The sequence below is a fragment of the Artemia franciscana genome, chromosome 12, assembly GCF_032884065.1.
Source record: "Artemia franciscana chromosome 12, ASM3288406v1, whole genome shotgun sequence".
NCBI lineage: Eukaryota > Metazoa > Arthropoda > Branchiopoda > Anostraca > Artemiidae > Artemia > Artemia franciscana.
Window position 1 is genome coordinate 32,474,010 of NC_088874.1, and position 15,533 is coordinate 32,489,542.

Sequence of the window (15,533 nt, forward strand, 5' to 3'; positions counted from 1 at the left end):
GTCTTAAGTGCTAAGATCTTACGCCTAAGATCCTACTTCTTTCTGCTCAGATTGTCATTTTACTTCATCGAAGTACTAAGATTTTACAACTCATTTCCAAATAGAACATAAAGGGAGCTTTGACAAGTCTCTTTAATGTCCTTAGACCACTGATCAGAGTAGAATGAAGAAAAATGTTTGCAAAAACGGCCTAAGAAGTAATATCAGGGTCCTCAGATTTCTGTTAAAATCGTGGTTTCCCTCTTTCTGCCACCCAGATTAATTCTCGGAACGCCAATTATTGCGCTACAAGTAGTGTTTTTCTCCGTATTGGGCCTTTTTTGTGTCATGTATGGTATTCTTTGTCACTGGAGGGGAACTCTACTGGTATGCACAATTTGTGAAAGAGGCCTTTTTTCTGATTGTCACTTTTTGTAAAAGTCTCTGAAATTGAATATCTTTATTTCTTCTAAAAATTTCTAGTAAATATAACTTCGTTGATCGTTCTAGAGTCTTAGCGGAACGCATGGCTGTAATTTCCAACGTGCTTCTTGTTCGTTTCAACCCCCTTTGCCCACGCTTCACCAAAATGACTTAGACACTGCCGGAACAATGATGACGTTTGTTATGTTTTTGTAACGTTTCAATGATGAAATGTTGATGATATTTGTTACGCTTGGGATTACGACCAATTCATAAACAAAAACGTATTATTTTTCGTTTGCTAGGACTGCAACAATATTCTCTTTAATTTTTTTTTGGAATCACTTGTCTTCTTTTATAATGCAAGCAACGTTTTTAAGTAATTTTTGTTGTCGTTCAAACGACAGAGTGAAAATTTTTAATGAGGGATAGAAAACATAAAACAGTGGTAGTTGGTTATAGTGGGCCGAGACTGGTCTGTTATGCAGAAGTGTTTTTAGCAATAAGTTTTTCTATAATATTTTTTATTATTTTAAATATATAATCAAAATATGGTAAACACTTAGGGTTGGATCATGGATTAGCTCAAGCATGAATATGAAAGGCTGTGACAGGTGGATATCAGAATTTTGGAACTGGATAATCTGATTTTCGGATTCGGTTGAAATATAAGACCTGAGAGAAGTTTCAGTTGGTTGATCTTTGGCATGTCAAAGAGAAACCACATTTGGGATATTAAGTTACTTTATTGCGGTTACAAGTGTGTATGGTTAGAGCTTGGAATTCGTTGGCAAGTGGGTGACAGTCGTCATTAGGGTTACCACAGTCACTTTTTATATTTGTAATTCTTGTAAATATTTGTAATTCTTTCTTATTAGAAACATTAATTTGGTTAAATGGAGTGATATTGGACTCCCTTTCTAATATTTAAACTATAAAGCGTTGTTAAGCGTTGTTTCTTTGAATCTGTCTGTGTATTAATTAAAAAAATGAGCTTAAAAAACTTCTTAAAAATAATAAAGGGCGATACAAAAGGTTAAAACGAGCAGGAGTTATTCCGTATAAGAAGGGAGCTGCTCTCTTCGCTACCCTCCACTTTTTACATTTAAGTTTGAATTTTCGTCCCTATTCTCTGAGAACCACTGCTTGAGCGCAAGGGCCATTGGTATGGAATAAGAAGTATTTTAAACAAAATATAACTTTTTGTGATTTAGTGCTTGTTCTCTCCTGAACCCCTCGATCTTTATTCCTAAATTTTATAGTTTAATGTTATGTTTGAGCAGCCGCCATTAAAGAACTGATACGAAAAGTCAGACTTTAATGCAAAGAGGGAAGGGGGAGGAAGCAGCCCCTTTATGTACGGAATAATTTCTGTTCGTTTTAGACTTTAGTATTGCACCTTATTTATTTCTTAAGAAGTTTAAAATAACTTTTTTTTAAATTTAATTTCCGATTGTTTTTTAAATAATGGGTATTTGGTATTTTCATAATATAATGTTATATTGGGGGCTACCGTCCCTATAAATACTCTCCACTTCTTGCTATTAAATTGTTTGATACTTCTAAATTGATTGGGAGCGTTCTAGATTGGTAGCATAAAAATCCCTGAGGGTGAACACAATTTCTCTGGCATATAGTAACTAGTGACTAAAGTAATCGAATGCATAAAAAAAGAAGAAAAAAAGAATGACAGAAGACTAGTTTGTATGGTCTTCAAACATGAGTTCAAATCGCGAATGAAGGAAAATGGTTGCGGAAGTTCCCTTCTTTTTCGAGAAAATTTTAAAACCAAAGACTTCTTTCAAGTTATAATCAAGCTACAATTAAGTTCAAAACAGAAACAGAAGAAGTCGTAAACATTTCACAGTATCTTGGGAAAAATTTTTGAAGAACAGCAAAAGTCATGCCTGAGTATTCTATTGTTTGTCCATCAGTTTTGCATCCGAATCGTTGTAGATAGACCATGTACCTTCCAACGTTCGTTGAAATGAACCTGTGTTGGACCTGTTGTGAATGGACCTGTGTTGAAATTAATACCAGTTTGAACAACGATGGCAATTTGTTTTCCGTTTACGGGGAGTGATACTGATTTAATAGTCTCAAGTCGATATTCTTCATCATGTCTGTATTTGTTTTTGTTTTTCTGTGGAGTGATGCTGACTTTATAGTTTTAAGTCGACAAGTCTCATTGGTTTCATACTTGCTTGCTTTGTTTGTTTTCTTCATCGCGAGGTTTCTCTCTCTTTTTGTTGAAGCAGATATGACAGCATAACTCCGATACTCCTCGTCATTAGTATATATTTTTAAGAGCTGGCGTTCGTTGAGGTCTGCCACATTCCCATCCTGTTTGCATCTGTTTTTTGTTTTAATGCTATATTCGACAGCCTCCTTGTTTTTCTCTTAGTGCTTTTTTTGTTATGTACTTGTTTAGCTCGACTTTTTTTCTATTGAGTTTCCTTCTTCGAGATCCTCGAGATAGTATCTCCCGATGGCGACCCACTTAAATAAATTAAAAGATCCCATAATTTGCAGTCGAATGATGATCGCTCTCTTAACTTCTTACGATCATTCGTTCATTATGATGTAATCAAAGAAAACAAAATCTTATTTCGTGAACGTTTTCCACTAATAATCGCCAGCCCTAATTGGAAATTTCTCCCGTGCCCTTTACTAATACCCCCCCTCCGTAAGTCTAAGGATTTTGGATCCAAATTGTGATATATTCATTTTGTTAAAAACAACTTAGAAAGGTCTCCTAAGTATGCCTATAGGCATACTTAAGAGATCGCCTGAAGACATTGCGTCACAGAAATAAAAGAATGAAACCAAAGCATACTCTGTAGAACAGAAGTAAGGGATAGTAATTTCTCTCTTCTTTCTATTTTGTATAACATTAAGAAGTGGACTGGAATTTCCCCATAGCTGTTGATTGATAAATAAAAAAACAAATTAAAGTGAAGATGAACTCTGAAATTGTGAGAGTGGAATTTTGCTTGACTGATATTGTGATTCAGAAGCATGCTTTGGAACAAAATATTCACAATTTGCCTCGAAAACAAGTTTCTAGAACGAAATAATTGCAAGTTTTTTGAGTAAATGGGTTGTTTTATTCTGTTTTGGATCTATTATTACCGTGTTCGTTTCAGAAATATTCCAAATTTTCGTAAACATTGGCGCCAAATTTTCATTTTTTCATGCGTTGCTAGATCCAGTCCATATACACAAGAGGGCTCCTAGCAATATGTTTGAACATATTTGTGACTTGAAGCAAACAAACCAAGCCTTTTTTTTATTATTACAGGCTTCACGGCTCCATCACAGATGACGATATGCCGCTAGTCCTGGTAATCACCTCATTTTCCAACACTGAGGTATTTGTTATATCTTCTCTTGAACGCGTCAAGGGAAGGATTTTCCGGAATTACCTCTGCCGACAATCTATTCCATATGGCAACTGATTGCCGAATGAAGCTTGTTTTCAGATATTCTTGGCGGGTGTAACCTGCTCAAGGTAGTCCCGACGAGCTATGCTTCGTCGAGTTGATCGCAAAGGCTTTGCTCTATCAGAAACGAGCTTTGATAGCTCCTCTGATGGAGGGTTATGCATGTACTTCTAGAAAACCGACATGGACGCCACGTCGAGACGTTCCTGGATCGGCTGTTGGGTTTTAGCTTTCGTGTTGCCCGAGGCTGCTGCACTAACAGGTCGATTTTGACTTTGTTGGAGTGGAGCGATGTGGCTTTTCGGTGTACAAGCAAAGAGAGGACATGTATATTACATGACAGTCTGGTGCACGAGATAAAAAGTCGTAGGATAGAAACATCAGGGGGGAGACTTTTATTTCTTAGGATAAATCCTAACTTCTTGGAGCAAGAGGGTCTAATTTTACTGAGATTCTCAGTCCATGAGAGATCCGACCAGAAGTTAACTCCAGGTAAATGCAGTGTATCAAGTCGTGTTATGCCTCTCCTTTGAAGACGGAATCATGATGAGTCCACATGTTACTCGCCTTAGAAATTAGGAGCTCTTTCGTTTTCGATTCATTAAAATTTACATGCCGTGCATCTGCCCATACATCAATTTTCTCCAAGTCAGCCAGAAGCTCCTTGTAGGGTTCGCTGGGATCTTCGTCTTCTGCAATTGATGTTTTTGTTGTATCATCAGCAAAGTGGTCAGGTTTCTTCACAAGGTTGTCCTCTAGGTTGTTTATGAACATCAAGAAAAGAGTTGACCCAAGAATACTTTCTAGGGGTACTCCTGATAAGACTGAGTGTTCGCTTGATATGAAGCCGTCGAGGACAACTTGCAATGGTCGTTGACGAAGAAAGTCATCAAGCATTTCAAATTGTCGACTATCAACTCCAAAGGCTTCCAGTTAACAAAGAAGTCCCTTGTGCCATATACAATCAAAGGCTTTTGCGATGTCAAAGGAGAGAAGGTGAATATCATGCCCCCGACAAAGGAGCTCAACTCACTTTTGATACTGTGCAATCAGACAGTCTAATGTAGACCGTTTTCTGCGAAAACCGTAATGCGTTTCTGCCAACAACAGATGGAACTCAAGGTAGTGGTAGAGTTTTATTAATAAAGTTTTCATAAACTTTAACTACGTGTGACAACAGACTTATTGGACTATACGATCCTACATTAGTAAGGTCGGACTCTGCCTCTGAACAGGGACTACATGAGCAATTTTCCTGGCTTTCGGGAATGATCCCGCTGCAAACTATTTTCTATATGGACAGGCGAGAGGATCAACAAGTTCAGAGGCACATCTTTTGAGGATGAGATTGGGAATCGTGTCAGGTCCTGAAGCTTTGGTGACATCCAGCTGGCTCAGCGTTCTGAGTACCTTCCTAATAGTTATGTTAATGCTGGTGATTTTCCCATCTGTTTGTGGTGGAAAGGGGGGGGGGAAGAAAAATTATAGTGCCAAATTATATGAAGCATTTTCTGTGACACCACAAGATAGCCGAGAGCAAGGGATGGAGCTGGGAATCAATAATATTGCGCCACTCTCAGTATCTACCTCTCCCCCAAAAATAATTTATGTAATGAAATTGAAGTTTCATGTAACCCAAGTAATTCAAGAAGTTATGTAGTAATACTGATATAAATACTATTGCTGATTAGTCAAGAGATTTGTTTTATAAATTACAAGTTTATTCTGCTAATAACTATTTTGAGCATTAAGACGAAAATATCAAGAAGTATATGAATATACCGGTTATTAAAAGGACAATAGCAACGGCTAACTGTATTAAGTTGAGTACTTATCCTACTACTGTAACTACTAATACAACTGTGCCTAAGGGTATCAAGGTGAAACTTTCAAGGAATTTTTAGGGAGGAAGGTAAACTGAATCGCATCACGCTATCCATATGCAGGTTGTCAAAAGGGTTTATCAGGAATGTGCTAAAAACAGTGTCGTATGTTAAGTTATGACTAACAAGGCTTGTTGTGGGGGTTGATGAACTACTCTTACTACTGCTGCTATTGCTACTCTTATTATTACTGATACTATTATTATTAATTATTCTACTTCTACTGCTATTAAGTTGAAACTTGAGTAGGCCCGGATTTAAGTCTTTAGATTCTCTAGACCCAAGCGTTGTTGGAGTCCCAAAGCCCAAGCGATTTACTGGGAAATCTCCAAAAATTCGGAGATAGCGGAAGTCCTGAACAGAAGGCAAACTACCACAAACTACCCCAAATCAGCATTAATAAATAAATGAAACCCAAAATGAACAGAAATTACAACAAATAACCAAGTTAAACTCAAAACGAGCAGAAATTAACATGAATAGGGCTTACAACCTCCCTGTCTTCTAAAGGCAATAACATAATTTGAACTTTACTGAAAAAATATAAATGAATGTGCATTGTCAGTCTAATGTGCATCTACTGACTCATTTCTTAAAGTCTTAGTAAAAGTCTGAAGTAATTCACTTAAGAAATAATAAAAGTTGTAAGTAATTAAAGTCTTAAGTAAAGTCTAGTTAAAGTCTTAGTAATTTTTGCTTTATTGAAGTTAATAAAGTGAAAACATTTAAAGTGTATGTTTTTTTCATTAAAGTACAAATTATGTTTTGGATGTGAGAAACATAGGGGTTTTGAACGCTACTCATGTTAATTTCTGCTGATTTTGAGTTTGACTCGGTTATTTATTGTAATTTCTGTTGGCTTTGGGTTTCATTTATGTCTTGATGGTGATTTATGGTAGTTTTACGCATGGCAGAATGTTTGATTTTATTTTTGTCCATTTTTGGTTTAATGGAGTTTTTTACTTGTCTTTGAAGTACTTTTATTATTTAAGAATTAACGACGCTTCTTGACTACTAAGGTCCCTGCGTCGGCCCTGCAGTGCATTCCTGCAGCGTGATTCGATCTGTGGGTCCCGTATTACCAAGCTAAGGTCAAATCCACTGCGCCACCACAGGACGTCTTTGAAGTACTTATTTTGTGGAAAAATGTTTTTAAAATTAATTTCTAAATAAAGGGAGGCTCGTTCATTTTGTCCTCCTGGTAGCAACAGTCGTCAAGTAAAGGATTAAATTGAGGATTTAAACTATTTTAGTTGAATGTTCATTATGAATATATGAATGTTCTTTTTGGTGTTGTGAAGAAGGTTTTCACGTTTTAGTTTATATTTCAGTTTAACTACAAGAAACTGCACGATTAAATAATATTTTTAAAATCATAAATAACAAATAAAGGTGTGTTATTCTATTACTTCAGTAATCGTTATTTTACTAAACGTTATTTTAGTAAACGTCCTGATATCATCGTCAGTGACGAACGGAATGAAGTAAATGCAGAGACGGAAGAAGAGGGGTGGCGAAGTGACGATGTGACAGTTGCTACGTCAATGTTGACGTTGGCAAACGCCTCAACGAGTAATGATGGTGCTCAGATGGACGTTCTTTATGACTATTATGATAAGGACGATAAGGAGGTTGATGATGAAATCACTTGGGCGTAAGTAATTCTCATTTCTTTGGCGAAGCTTCAAGTTACATCAAGGAAATTGGTAATTGGTAAATGGTAATGGTAATTGGTAAATGGTAATTGGAAGCTTCATGGAAATTGGTATAATTGTAGCCATTTGCGTATGTAAAAACACGGTCTAAAGGGGGTTAAACCAAAACTATTAATCTGGGAGGAGGGCAGAGTTCATTATCACGTGATGTTAATTAAGTTCCCTCCTTTGTGAAAAGTTTGGGCTTACTATGGTTTTGGTGATGTGATTGGTTGGTGACTATAGGTCATTAGAATAAGCCATTGGAACTAGAGTACACTTTTTGGAATGCCCCCTCTGAGGACACCAAGTAAAGTTTTGTCTCCATATATTTTCTTTCCCGGGAGCTTAGTATAGAGGGTGGGGGTAGTAGAAACTTAAGAGAAAGCTCATTCGATTGGCAGCTGAATTTTCTAGTGTCCTTTTTAAGAGTCAAACGGGATCCAAGTATGATGCCATTTTATACGAAAAAATATGTGTTCATTTATCATACGAATTACTATCTATATGTTGTGATGTCATTATGCTATTCTTAAACAAAAAAAAAGGGGGGACAGGAGTAGCTGCAACTAACAACTAACAACCTATGTAGGCACAGTTTGTTTCGATTTAGTTCAATACAGTTTATATATTGCCAGAAAATTTCGCCTAAATACCCTTTGCTTTAGCAGCAGTAGTAGCACCAGTAGTTATAGTAGTAGCAGTAGAAGTGGTAAAATCAATAATAATAGTATCAGCAATAATAATAGTAGCAGTTGTAGAGTAGAAGCAGTAGTATTATGATACAAATATTACAATTTGGTTAGTTCAACAACCCCCACAACGAGCCTTGTTAGTTTTAACTTCACAGTCAACACTGTTCTTAAGATATTGCTGCTATACCCTTTCCAAACCTGTATACGGATAGCGTGTTGTAATTCAGTTTACCTTACTCCCCAGAAATTCCTCTAAAATTTCACCTTCTTACCCTTAGAGATAGTTGTGATCTTTAGGGACAGATAGTAGTAACAGTAGTAGTATTAGTACTCCACTTAATACAATTAACCGTTGCCACTGTTCTTTTATTAACCGGTATATTCATATACGTCTTGAAACTTTTTCTTAACCTTACAAGTAGTTTAACCTATAGCACCAAGTGAACTTTTCATGACGAAACAGCTTAGCGTTGACATGACATCATATCAGCTCAAAAAAAAGTTGTGAAAACACAAGTTGTGCGGCTAAAGTGTCGGTACCTTTTGGAATTCTGTCGAATTCTCCTACTGGCAGCTTTGGAACCGTTTCCATATCTGATTAGGTATTTAATATAGTGCGTTCTGAGCGGCCTGATTTCAATAATTTTTTATTGTAGTTTCCATGGTTTTGTCGCTGAAGTCTTAAATTTTCATCATATTTTGGTATATTTCATTATGATTTACCTAACTTCACTTCTTCAGTTCACCTTTCTTGGTACTATTATGGTCGAAAACTGGTTAAATTTGTCTCAAAGTGGTGGCAACGCTGAACGTCATTGGTAAACAGCGAGTTAGAGAGAAAAAGAGATTTTGCTTTCGTATTATTCCGTAGTAAAAAGTGTGCTTTGGTTCCGTTGGTTTACGTGTGTGACACATTTTCGGTCGCAAGTCGCACTTATTCAACGTATGCCATAAACTACTACTACTACTACTACTAATAACTCACTGCAGCACCAAGCCGCCTGAGGCCAACACAGCTACGCACGCTCCTCCTCCAACCTAATCTATTTAAAGCCTCCCTCTTTACACCCTCCCAGGAAGTTCCCATTTCCTTTAAATCTTTATTTATGACATCCTCCCAACCCAGACAAGGACGACCTGCTTTCCGTGTAGCCCCAGACGGCTGGCCAAAAAGGACAATCTTCGGTAATCTGTCATCCTTCATCCGTAGAACGTGGCCTAGCCATCTCAAGGGAGCCATAAAGGGATGTGAATAATTCTGCTTAATTGAAACCGGACATTTTTCCGTATGAAATTTTGAGCCTGTAAAATGGGCGAAAGGTGGGTCGCGTGATTTTATACAAGTAATTTTATCTGTGGGTGAGTCCTATAGATAAATAGGAAATATATGGGAAACAAACGGCGACCTCTACATGATTTTTGTGTTGACCATGGAAAACAGTTCAATTGTCGTGCTTTAAGAAGGAGATTTGTATCAGGGACCACTTGGGGAACCTAGGACTCCCTCTCAACCGAAACGATAAATTATCTTGAATTTTGGGTTTCTTCTTATTCTGATTGCCAAATAAAATTATCATTTTTTTAATTTCCCCCCTGCCTCCAAAAAATATTTGTTGGTCCTGAAAAATATTTGCGTACATGTCTGATATATATATTTGTTTAAAACAATTTGTCCGTGAAGTTGATAAATAGCTCACGTGCCAATAAGGTCGTCAACCTGCTTGGGTGTTGTCTTCTAACTCAATTCATTGATATCAAAGCACCATGCCATGTCAGTTACTTTGTTTATTAAAATTTATATTAATTGGTTTTTTCGTCTTATGAGCATTTGATAGCTTATTACTAGTTTCTGCTTGGTTAAATCTTTACCGTTAACTTGTACAACTATACCTTTTTTAGTGGATATAATACATATTACCACCTTATTTCAGTGTCGATACCTCATTTCTATCGAATCACCCAAATAAAGAAAAATAGTGAAGTTTCATTAGGTACGTACATGCGGGAGGGGGCTCTATTTTGTTTTACTCCGAAATCTTTGGTTGTTTACAATTTCCGTATTCCTGCTTGTTGCTTTGAACTAGCCTCCCTTCCCCACAGAATTTCTGCATGCGCCTCTGGTCTACAGGAACATATTCTAGAGGGTCTTTGAACTCGGTGACCTCCTCCCCCAAGATACTTATGATTTAAAGTAAAACAGTTCAAAATAGGGATGATACCTTTTTATTGAAAGTGAATAGATATAAAATTATTTAACTGGATATTTCGAACACATATACAGTGTTCGTCATCAGCAGTAAAACTACTGCTGATTTTTACTGCTGATGACGAACACTGTATAGATAGATAGATAGATAGATAGATAGATAGATAAGTGTATTTCAAAATCCATGGGCCATATACACACAAAAATATAAATAAATAACAATCAAGCAAGGAAATTAAACAACACTATGAATTACAAACACGCACAAAACAGAATACAACGCGAAAATGCCTAATCTAACAACAACAAAAATTAGTCATATGAAACTTTTTCTTCTTATTAAGGATTTATCTATATACGCTCCCACTCGAACTATTGTGGTTGGGTTACTATTTTGCAGAATACCCGGAAGCATCAAATTAATCCCATGCAAGTAAATTTCCCGTAAATCCAAGAGCACCGGGCACTTCCGGAGAAAATGATCCAAGTCTTCATCATCGTCTTTACAAAGGGGACAAACATATCGCCTATCAGGACCAAATATCATTTTATTTTTGTCGAAAGTTTTTTGCCTGTTAGCCGTATGTGTTCGAAATATCGTATGTAGCGTATAGCCGTATGTGTTGTATATGTGTTCGAAATATCCAGTTAAATAATTTTATATCTATTCACTGTCAATAAAAAGGTATCATCCCTATTTTGAACTGTTTTACTTTCGTCATGGAAAGGCAGTGTGGTCTTCGAAGTTATCTACTTATGATCTGACCTATCTATATTTTTCACTTAATTTCCCGGGTTTTGTAGTAGGCCAATGGAGAGAAGTAATTATCCCATTTTCGATTCTTTTCAAATGAAAATGCAGTTTGTTCAAGATTTTTTTTTTTTTTTTTTTTTTTATACTGCATGCATACTTTATAATGTACCTTTATATCGCAACCTGTTGTAGCACAATGGATTGATGCTCTGTTTGGCAATACGGAGCACCCGGGTTCGATCCCCGCTGCAGCAAGGTTGGGCAACAAGCTTGCTACTTGTCCCTATTAAAAACACTCAGCAACTGAAACGTCGACTCGACGCCCTATGCGCTAACAGTGGCTCAGGAGGATCTTTATCCTTTATCTTTTTATACCGCGTGTATACTTTATGCCGCGAAAGAATGATGGAGAAAAATAACTAGATAAATAGCTATATACTAACGTGGTGAATTGATAAAGCTAAATCTCAGCTATCGAATAATGCCAGAATTGTTTCGCAGAAACTAAAGATGAGGTAAATTTTTTTCATAATGAAATACACATGGAATATTATATTTTACTATTCCCCCAAAGGCTCATTGGCCTGTAAAGAAGGGGGGACAAACGAGATACTCAGTCAAAAAAAAAATAATCACCCACTCATAAAGAGAAGAGCGAAAAGGAGAAAAAAACAGAAATAGTTATAAATAAATTAAATAGAAACTTTAGAGGACAAAAACTATATAGATTGAATGTACTATAATAGACTGCATTTAAACTTAATTTATTAAGTAAGGTAAATAAACAGACTCCAATGAAATAATAATAAAAAAAACAGATAAAAAATAGATAAATAACTTCTAAGAAGCCAAAAAAATTTACACTTTTTTTTGCAACCTGAAAGAGTGGCACCTTCGAGCTTATTCAGGTAACCTGTTCCATACAATATGACTCGCCATTGAAGGATTAAACACCTTGACAGTACGCGGTCTAAATGACCTTGAAGACGGTACGTGTTCTAAATGAAAGCAGCCAAAAACATACATGTTTTATGTATATAAAACGTATTACGTATATGATACGTATATGATAAATATAAATCTTAAATATGCACTCGAAGGAGGGGTATATAATGTGTTTTCTAGATGAGGTTTATTACCATAAAAATTTCATGTTATGCCCAAGATATGATTTATTAACCCCAAAACTACAAACAAAAACAAAGAAACGTAAATATCCTCCCGCGCAAGGCTCTATGGCTGGGAAAGGCGAGGGAACATCACGGGATCATTAAAAACAAAAAAAAGGTACCATGACACCTCTCTATAGATACATTTTCAGAACAGAGAAACGGACGAATTACTCCGAAAAAATCTGATGAAGACTTGTTGAAGCTTTGGATAAAAATTTCTTTGAATTTTGAAAAGTTCCTATTCGATAATCAAAAAATTCCATTCGTGATTTGTCGCTGAACACAGATATTCCACTAAAACGTAATAAAAGATGAGTGTGGAAAGTTTTCTTTTGTGGGTGAGGGGTTAATGTTTTTCCATAGAGGATTAATGTCTGTAAAAAGGTTTATTTTTCCAGTAAAACATCGAATTCTCTCCTGTTGTAACAATATTTAGCCCTTTTGGTACTCATAGTCCTTAGAGGTAGGGCTATGGCATCTGTCAGCCCTCTCCTGTGGGTGCTTCTGATAATAAATATCTATTGAAGAAACAAGTTTTCAAACTGCCTCACATACGTATATCATTGAATTTTTTCTTTTTTTTCTTTCTTTTTCAAAGTTTAGGCCTACTTATGTTCTTTAAGCCAAATCTAACAAGCCATTGAACTTTTCCCCGGCCATTTGTGTTGAAATGAAAAAAAAGCAGTGTAATTTATTTGTTTGTTGTAGCAACAACACCGTTTGGTTTTTTCTCCAGTGATTTTTTTAAAACATTTTGATGAACAAAGAAAAAGAAGTTCAATGAACTAATACTGACGTCTGGGCATGTATTATGTAGTATGTCCCTCCATCCCCTGGAAATTGTTTTAAGACCCCACTGTTATGAGTCCGCACAGTATGCGCCTACTTATATAATAATTCTATAAAGTTTTGCAATCAGACATACTTAAAGGGAGATATATTTTCTCTGTCGTAAGTTGTAAAAATGTCATATTAGATATCATCATATGACATGTCCCTTCATAGCCAATCCCTGTGAAAAAATCTCTAACGACCCGTAAACAAATCGCGCAAATTATTCTAATTTGAAGGCCAGCATCGTCGCTGTTCTTCAGCAGGATGTCTGCTTTTTATCCGCACCTCTAAAGAAATTTAGGTAAGTGAAGGATGTCCAAAACGAATTAGGTTTGTTCATTCTATGGGGTTACGCACTTAATGCTGCTTATGTGCGTGCTTATGTTCATGTTGCTTATGTTCATTCTATGGGGTTACGCACTTAATGCTGCTTATGTGCTTATGTGCGCAAATTATTCTAATTTGAGGGCCAGCATCGTCGCTGTTCTTCAGCAGGATGTCTGCTTTTTATCCGCACCTCTAAAAAAATTTAGGTAAGTGAAGGATGTCCAAAACGAATTAGGTTTGTTCATTCTATGGGGTTACGCACTTAATGCTGCTTATGTGCGTGCTTATGTTCATGTTGCTTATGTTCATTCTATGGGGTTACGCACTTAATACTGCTTATGTGCGCAAATTATTCTAATTTGAGGGCCAGCATCGTCGCTGTTCTTCAGCAGGATGTCTGCTTTTTATCCGCACCTCTAAAGAAATTTAGGTAAGTGAAGGATGTCCAAAACGAATTAGGTTTGTTCATTCTATGGGGTTACGCACTTAATGCTGCTTATGTGCGTAATTCTACAAATTCAGCCGTGTTCCCCCAACCTGCAACGATGCTTGCCGAGACCCTTAGTATTTATTCATCCGTGCCCCTGGTCTTACTTCCATTCCTCTGGTGCACGGAGTTGTCACCCCCTAGTGATTTGTCACTATTTCTAGTGTTTTTTTTTTTTATATTGCCTAAGCCAAAAAATCATTAAATAAACCAAAAAATCACTAAAAATCTAATGATTTTTTCTCACCGGGTGGCAACCTGCCTCTGGTGCACATGAAGCAATCCAGTGCGTAATCCCTAATGCCAAAACTTGAATGTAATAAAGTAGTTTTGTCTTGATGGGCTGTAAAATGAAGTAATTATATGAAAAGTAAAGATAATCTAGTATGAGCTCCATTTTATGACTCAATATAAGCATATACGATTTGTGTATGACCTTTCTTTTAGTTGATGAACAGAAGATACGAACCACCTAGACTATTCAATTACAATACAAATGGATAATGAGCTGCATTGTTCAACATGAATAGTTTCCATGTAGTTAGAAGTAATATATGTGCGTGGAAGAGGGGAGGACCTTGAAGCTAGATATAGGAACTACTAGAGTTTTAGAGGCTAAAGTAAAAGATTGCCTAAGCCCCCTTCGTAGTAAATCCCCTTCTACTGGCGGCAAAGCCAATTCAGTCTCAAATTAATTTTTCGCCCTCATCTATGACAAAATTGTTATTGGAAATTAAACTGTCTTGAAGATCAGGTTAAGAGATTTGTTGCCTGTGTTATACTCGAATGATTGAATGATTTCTTTAAATCCGTGTTTTAAACCGTGCTTACGATGCGGAGAAAAACAAGATGATAAAAACCGTGTATTTCTTACGCTGTTTCAAATGACTACTGTTTAAATGTTCCATGACTACTAAACTAATTATGCTTGATATTCAGAGATACTTTACGTGTCCTCACTACAAATTAAGCATTCAGAAGCCGAGAAAAATCAGACCTGGGTCAGGTCACCATTATTGTTCATCGGACCTTATTAGTCATCAGTTATAAAATGGACACAAAGCTCATGCTTCTTTTTAACTAGAACTCAAGTGGTAATTGCCTCGTCTTAACTGGATACAAAACTTCATAATTGGTTATTCTGATTTCTTCTTTGTGACTCCTTAAATTTATATGCTAGTCAGACACACAGAGGAATTTATACTGAAGGAGACGCTTCTGGGAAAGGGGTGACTAGAAGTATATAATAATGATAGATGGTAATAAGCTTGCATAAGCTATGGATGCCAGATGATTGATTTTTTTTAAACAGTAATTATGTATAATTATAATATAATATAATCAATAATATAATCATTATTATGTATAAGAGTCAAGTTGGCCTCAGAGAATATACTAGAAGTATACTATAGGATTATGCGAAAAATATAATGACGTCGTAAAATTTCGAGATTTTGCGGCGTGGGAGCTCGGAGAAAACCTCCGTGCACATTTTTCTGATGTTCACTACTTGTTTCACCATCACAGTGCTTAGATATGCGTATGATCTAAGAGGCAGAATGATTACATTAAATCTGCGTTTTAAATCATACTTAAAATCTGCGGAAAAAACAAACAAAAATAGATAAAAACTGTC

The 15,533-nt window shown here is 36.3% G+C and overlaps 1 protein-coding gene across 4 annotated transcripts in view; it reads left to right on the top strand.

Annotated features, from left to right (window-relative positions):
- Positions 1-15,533, top strand: part of LOC136034005 (protein grainyhead-like) — a 213,170-nt gene that overhangs the window by 80,742 nt on the left and 116,895 nt on the right. For all 4 annotated transcript variants that reach the window (XM_065715041.1, XM_065715044.1, XM_065715042.1 and 1 more), the window contains one exon: positions 7,173-7,382. In XM_065715041.1, coding sequence (XP_065571113.1) covers positions 7,173-7,382 — 210 coding nt within the window. The remainder of the gene's footprint in view (positions 1-7,172; positions 7,383-15,533) is intronic.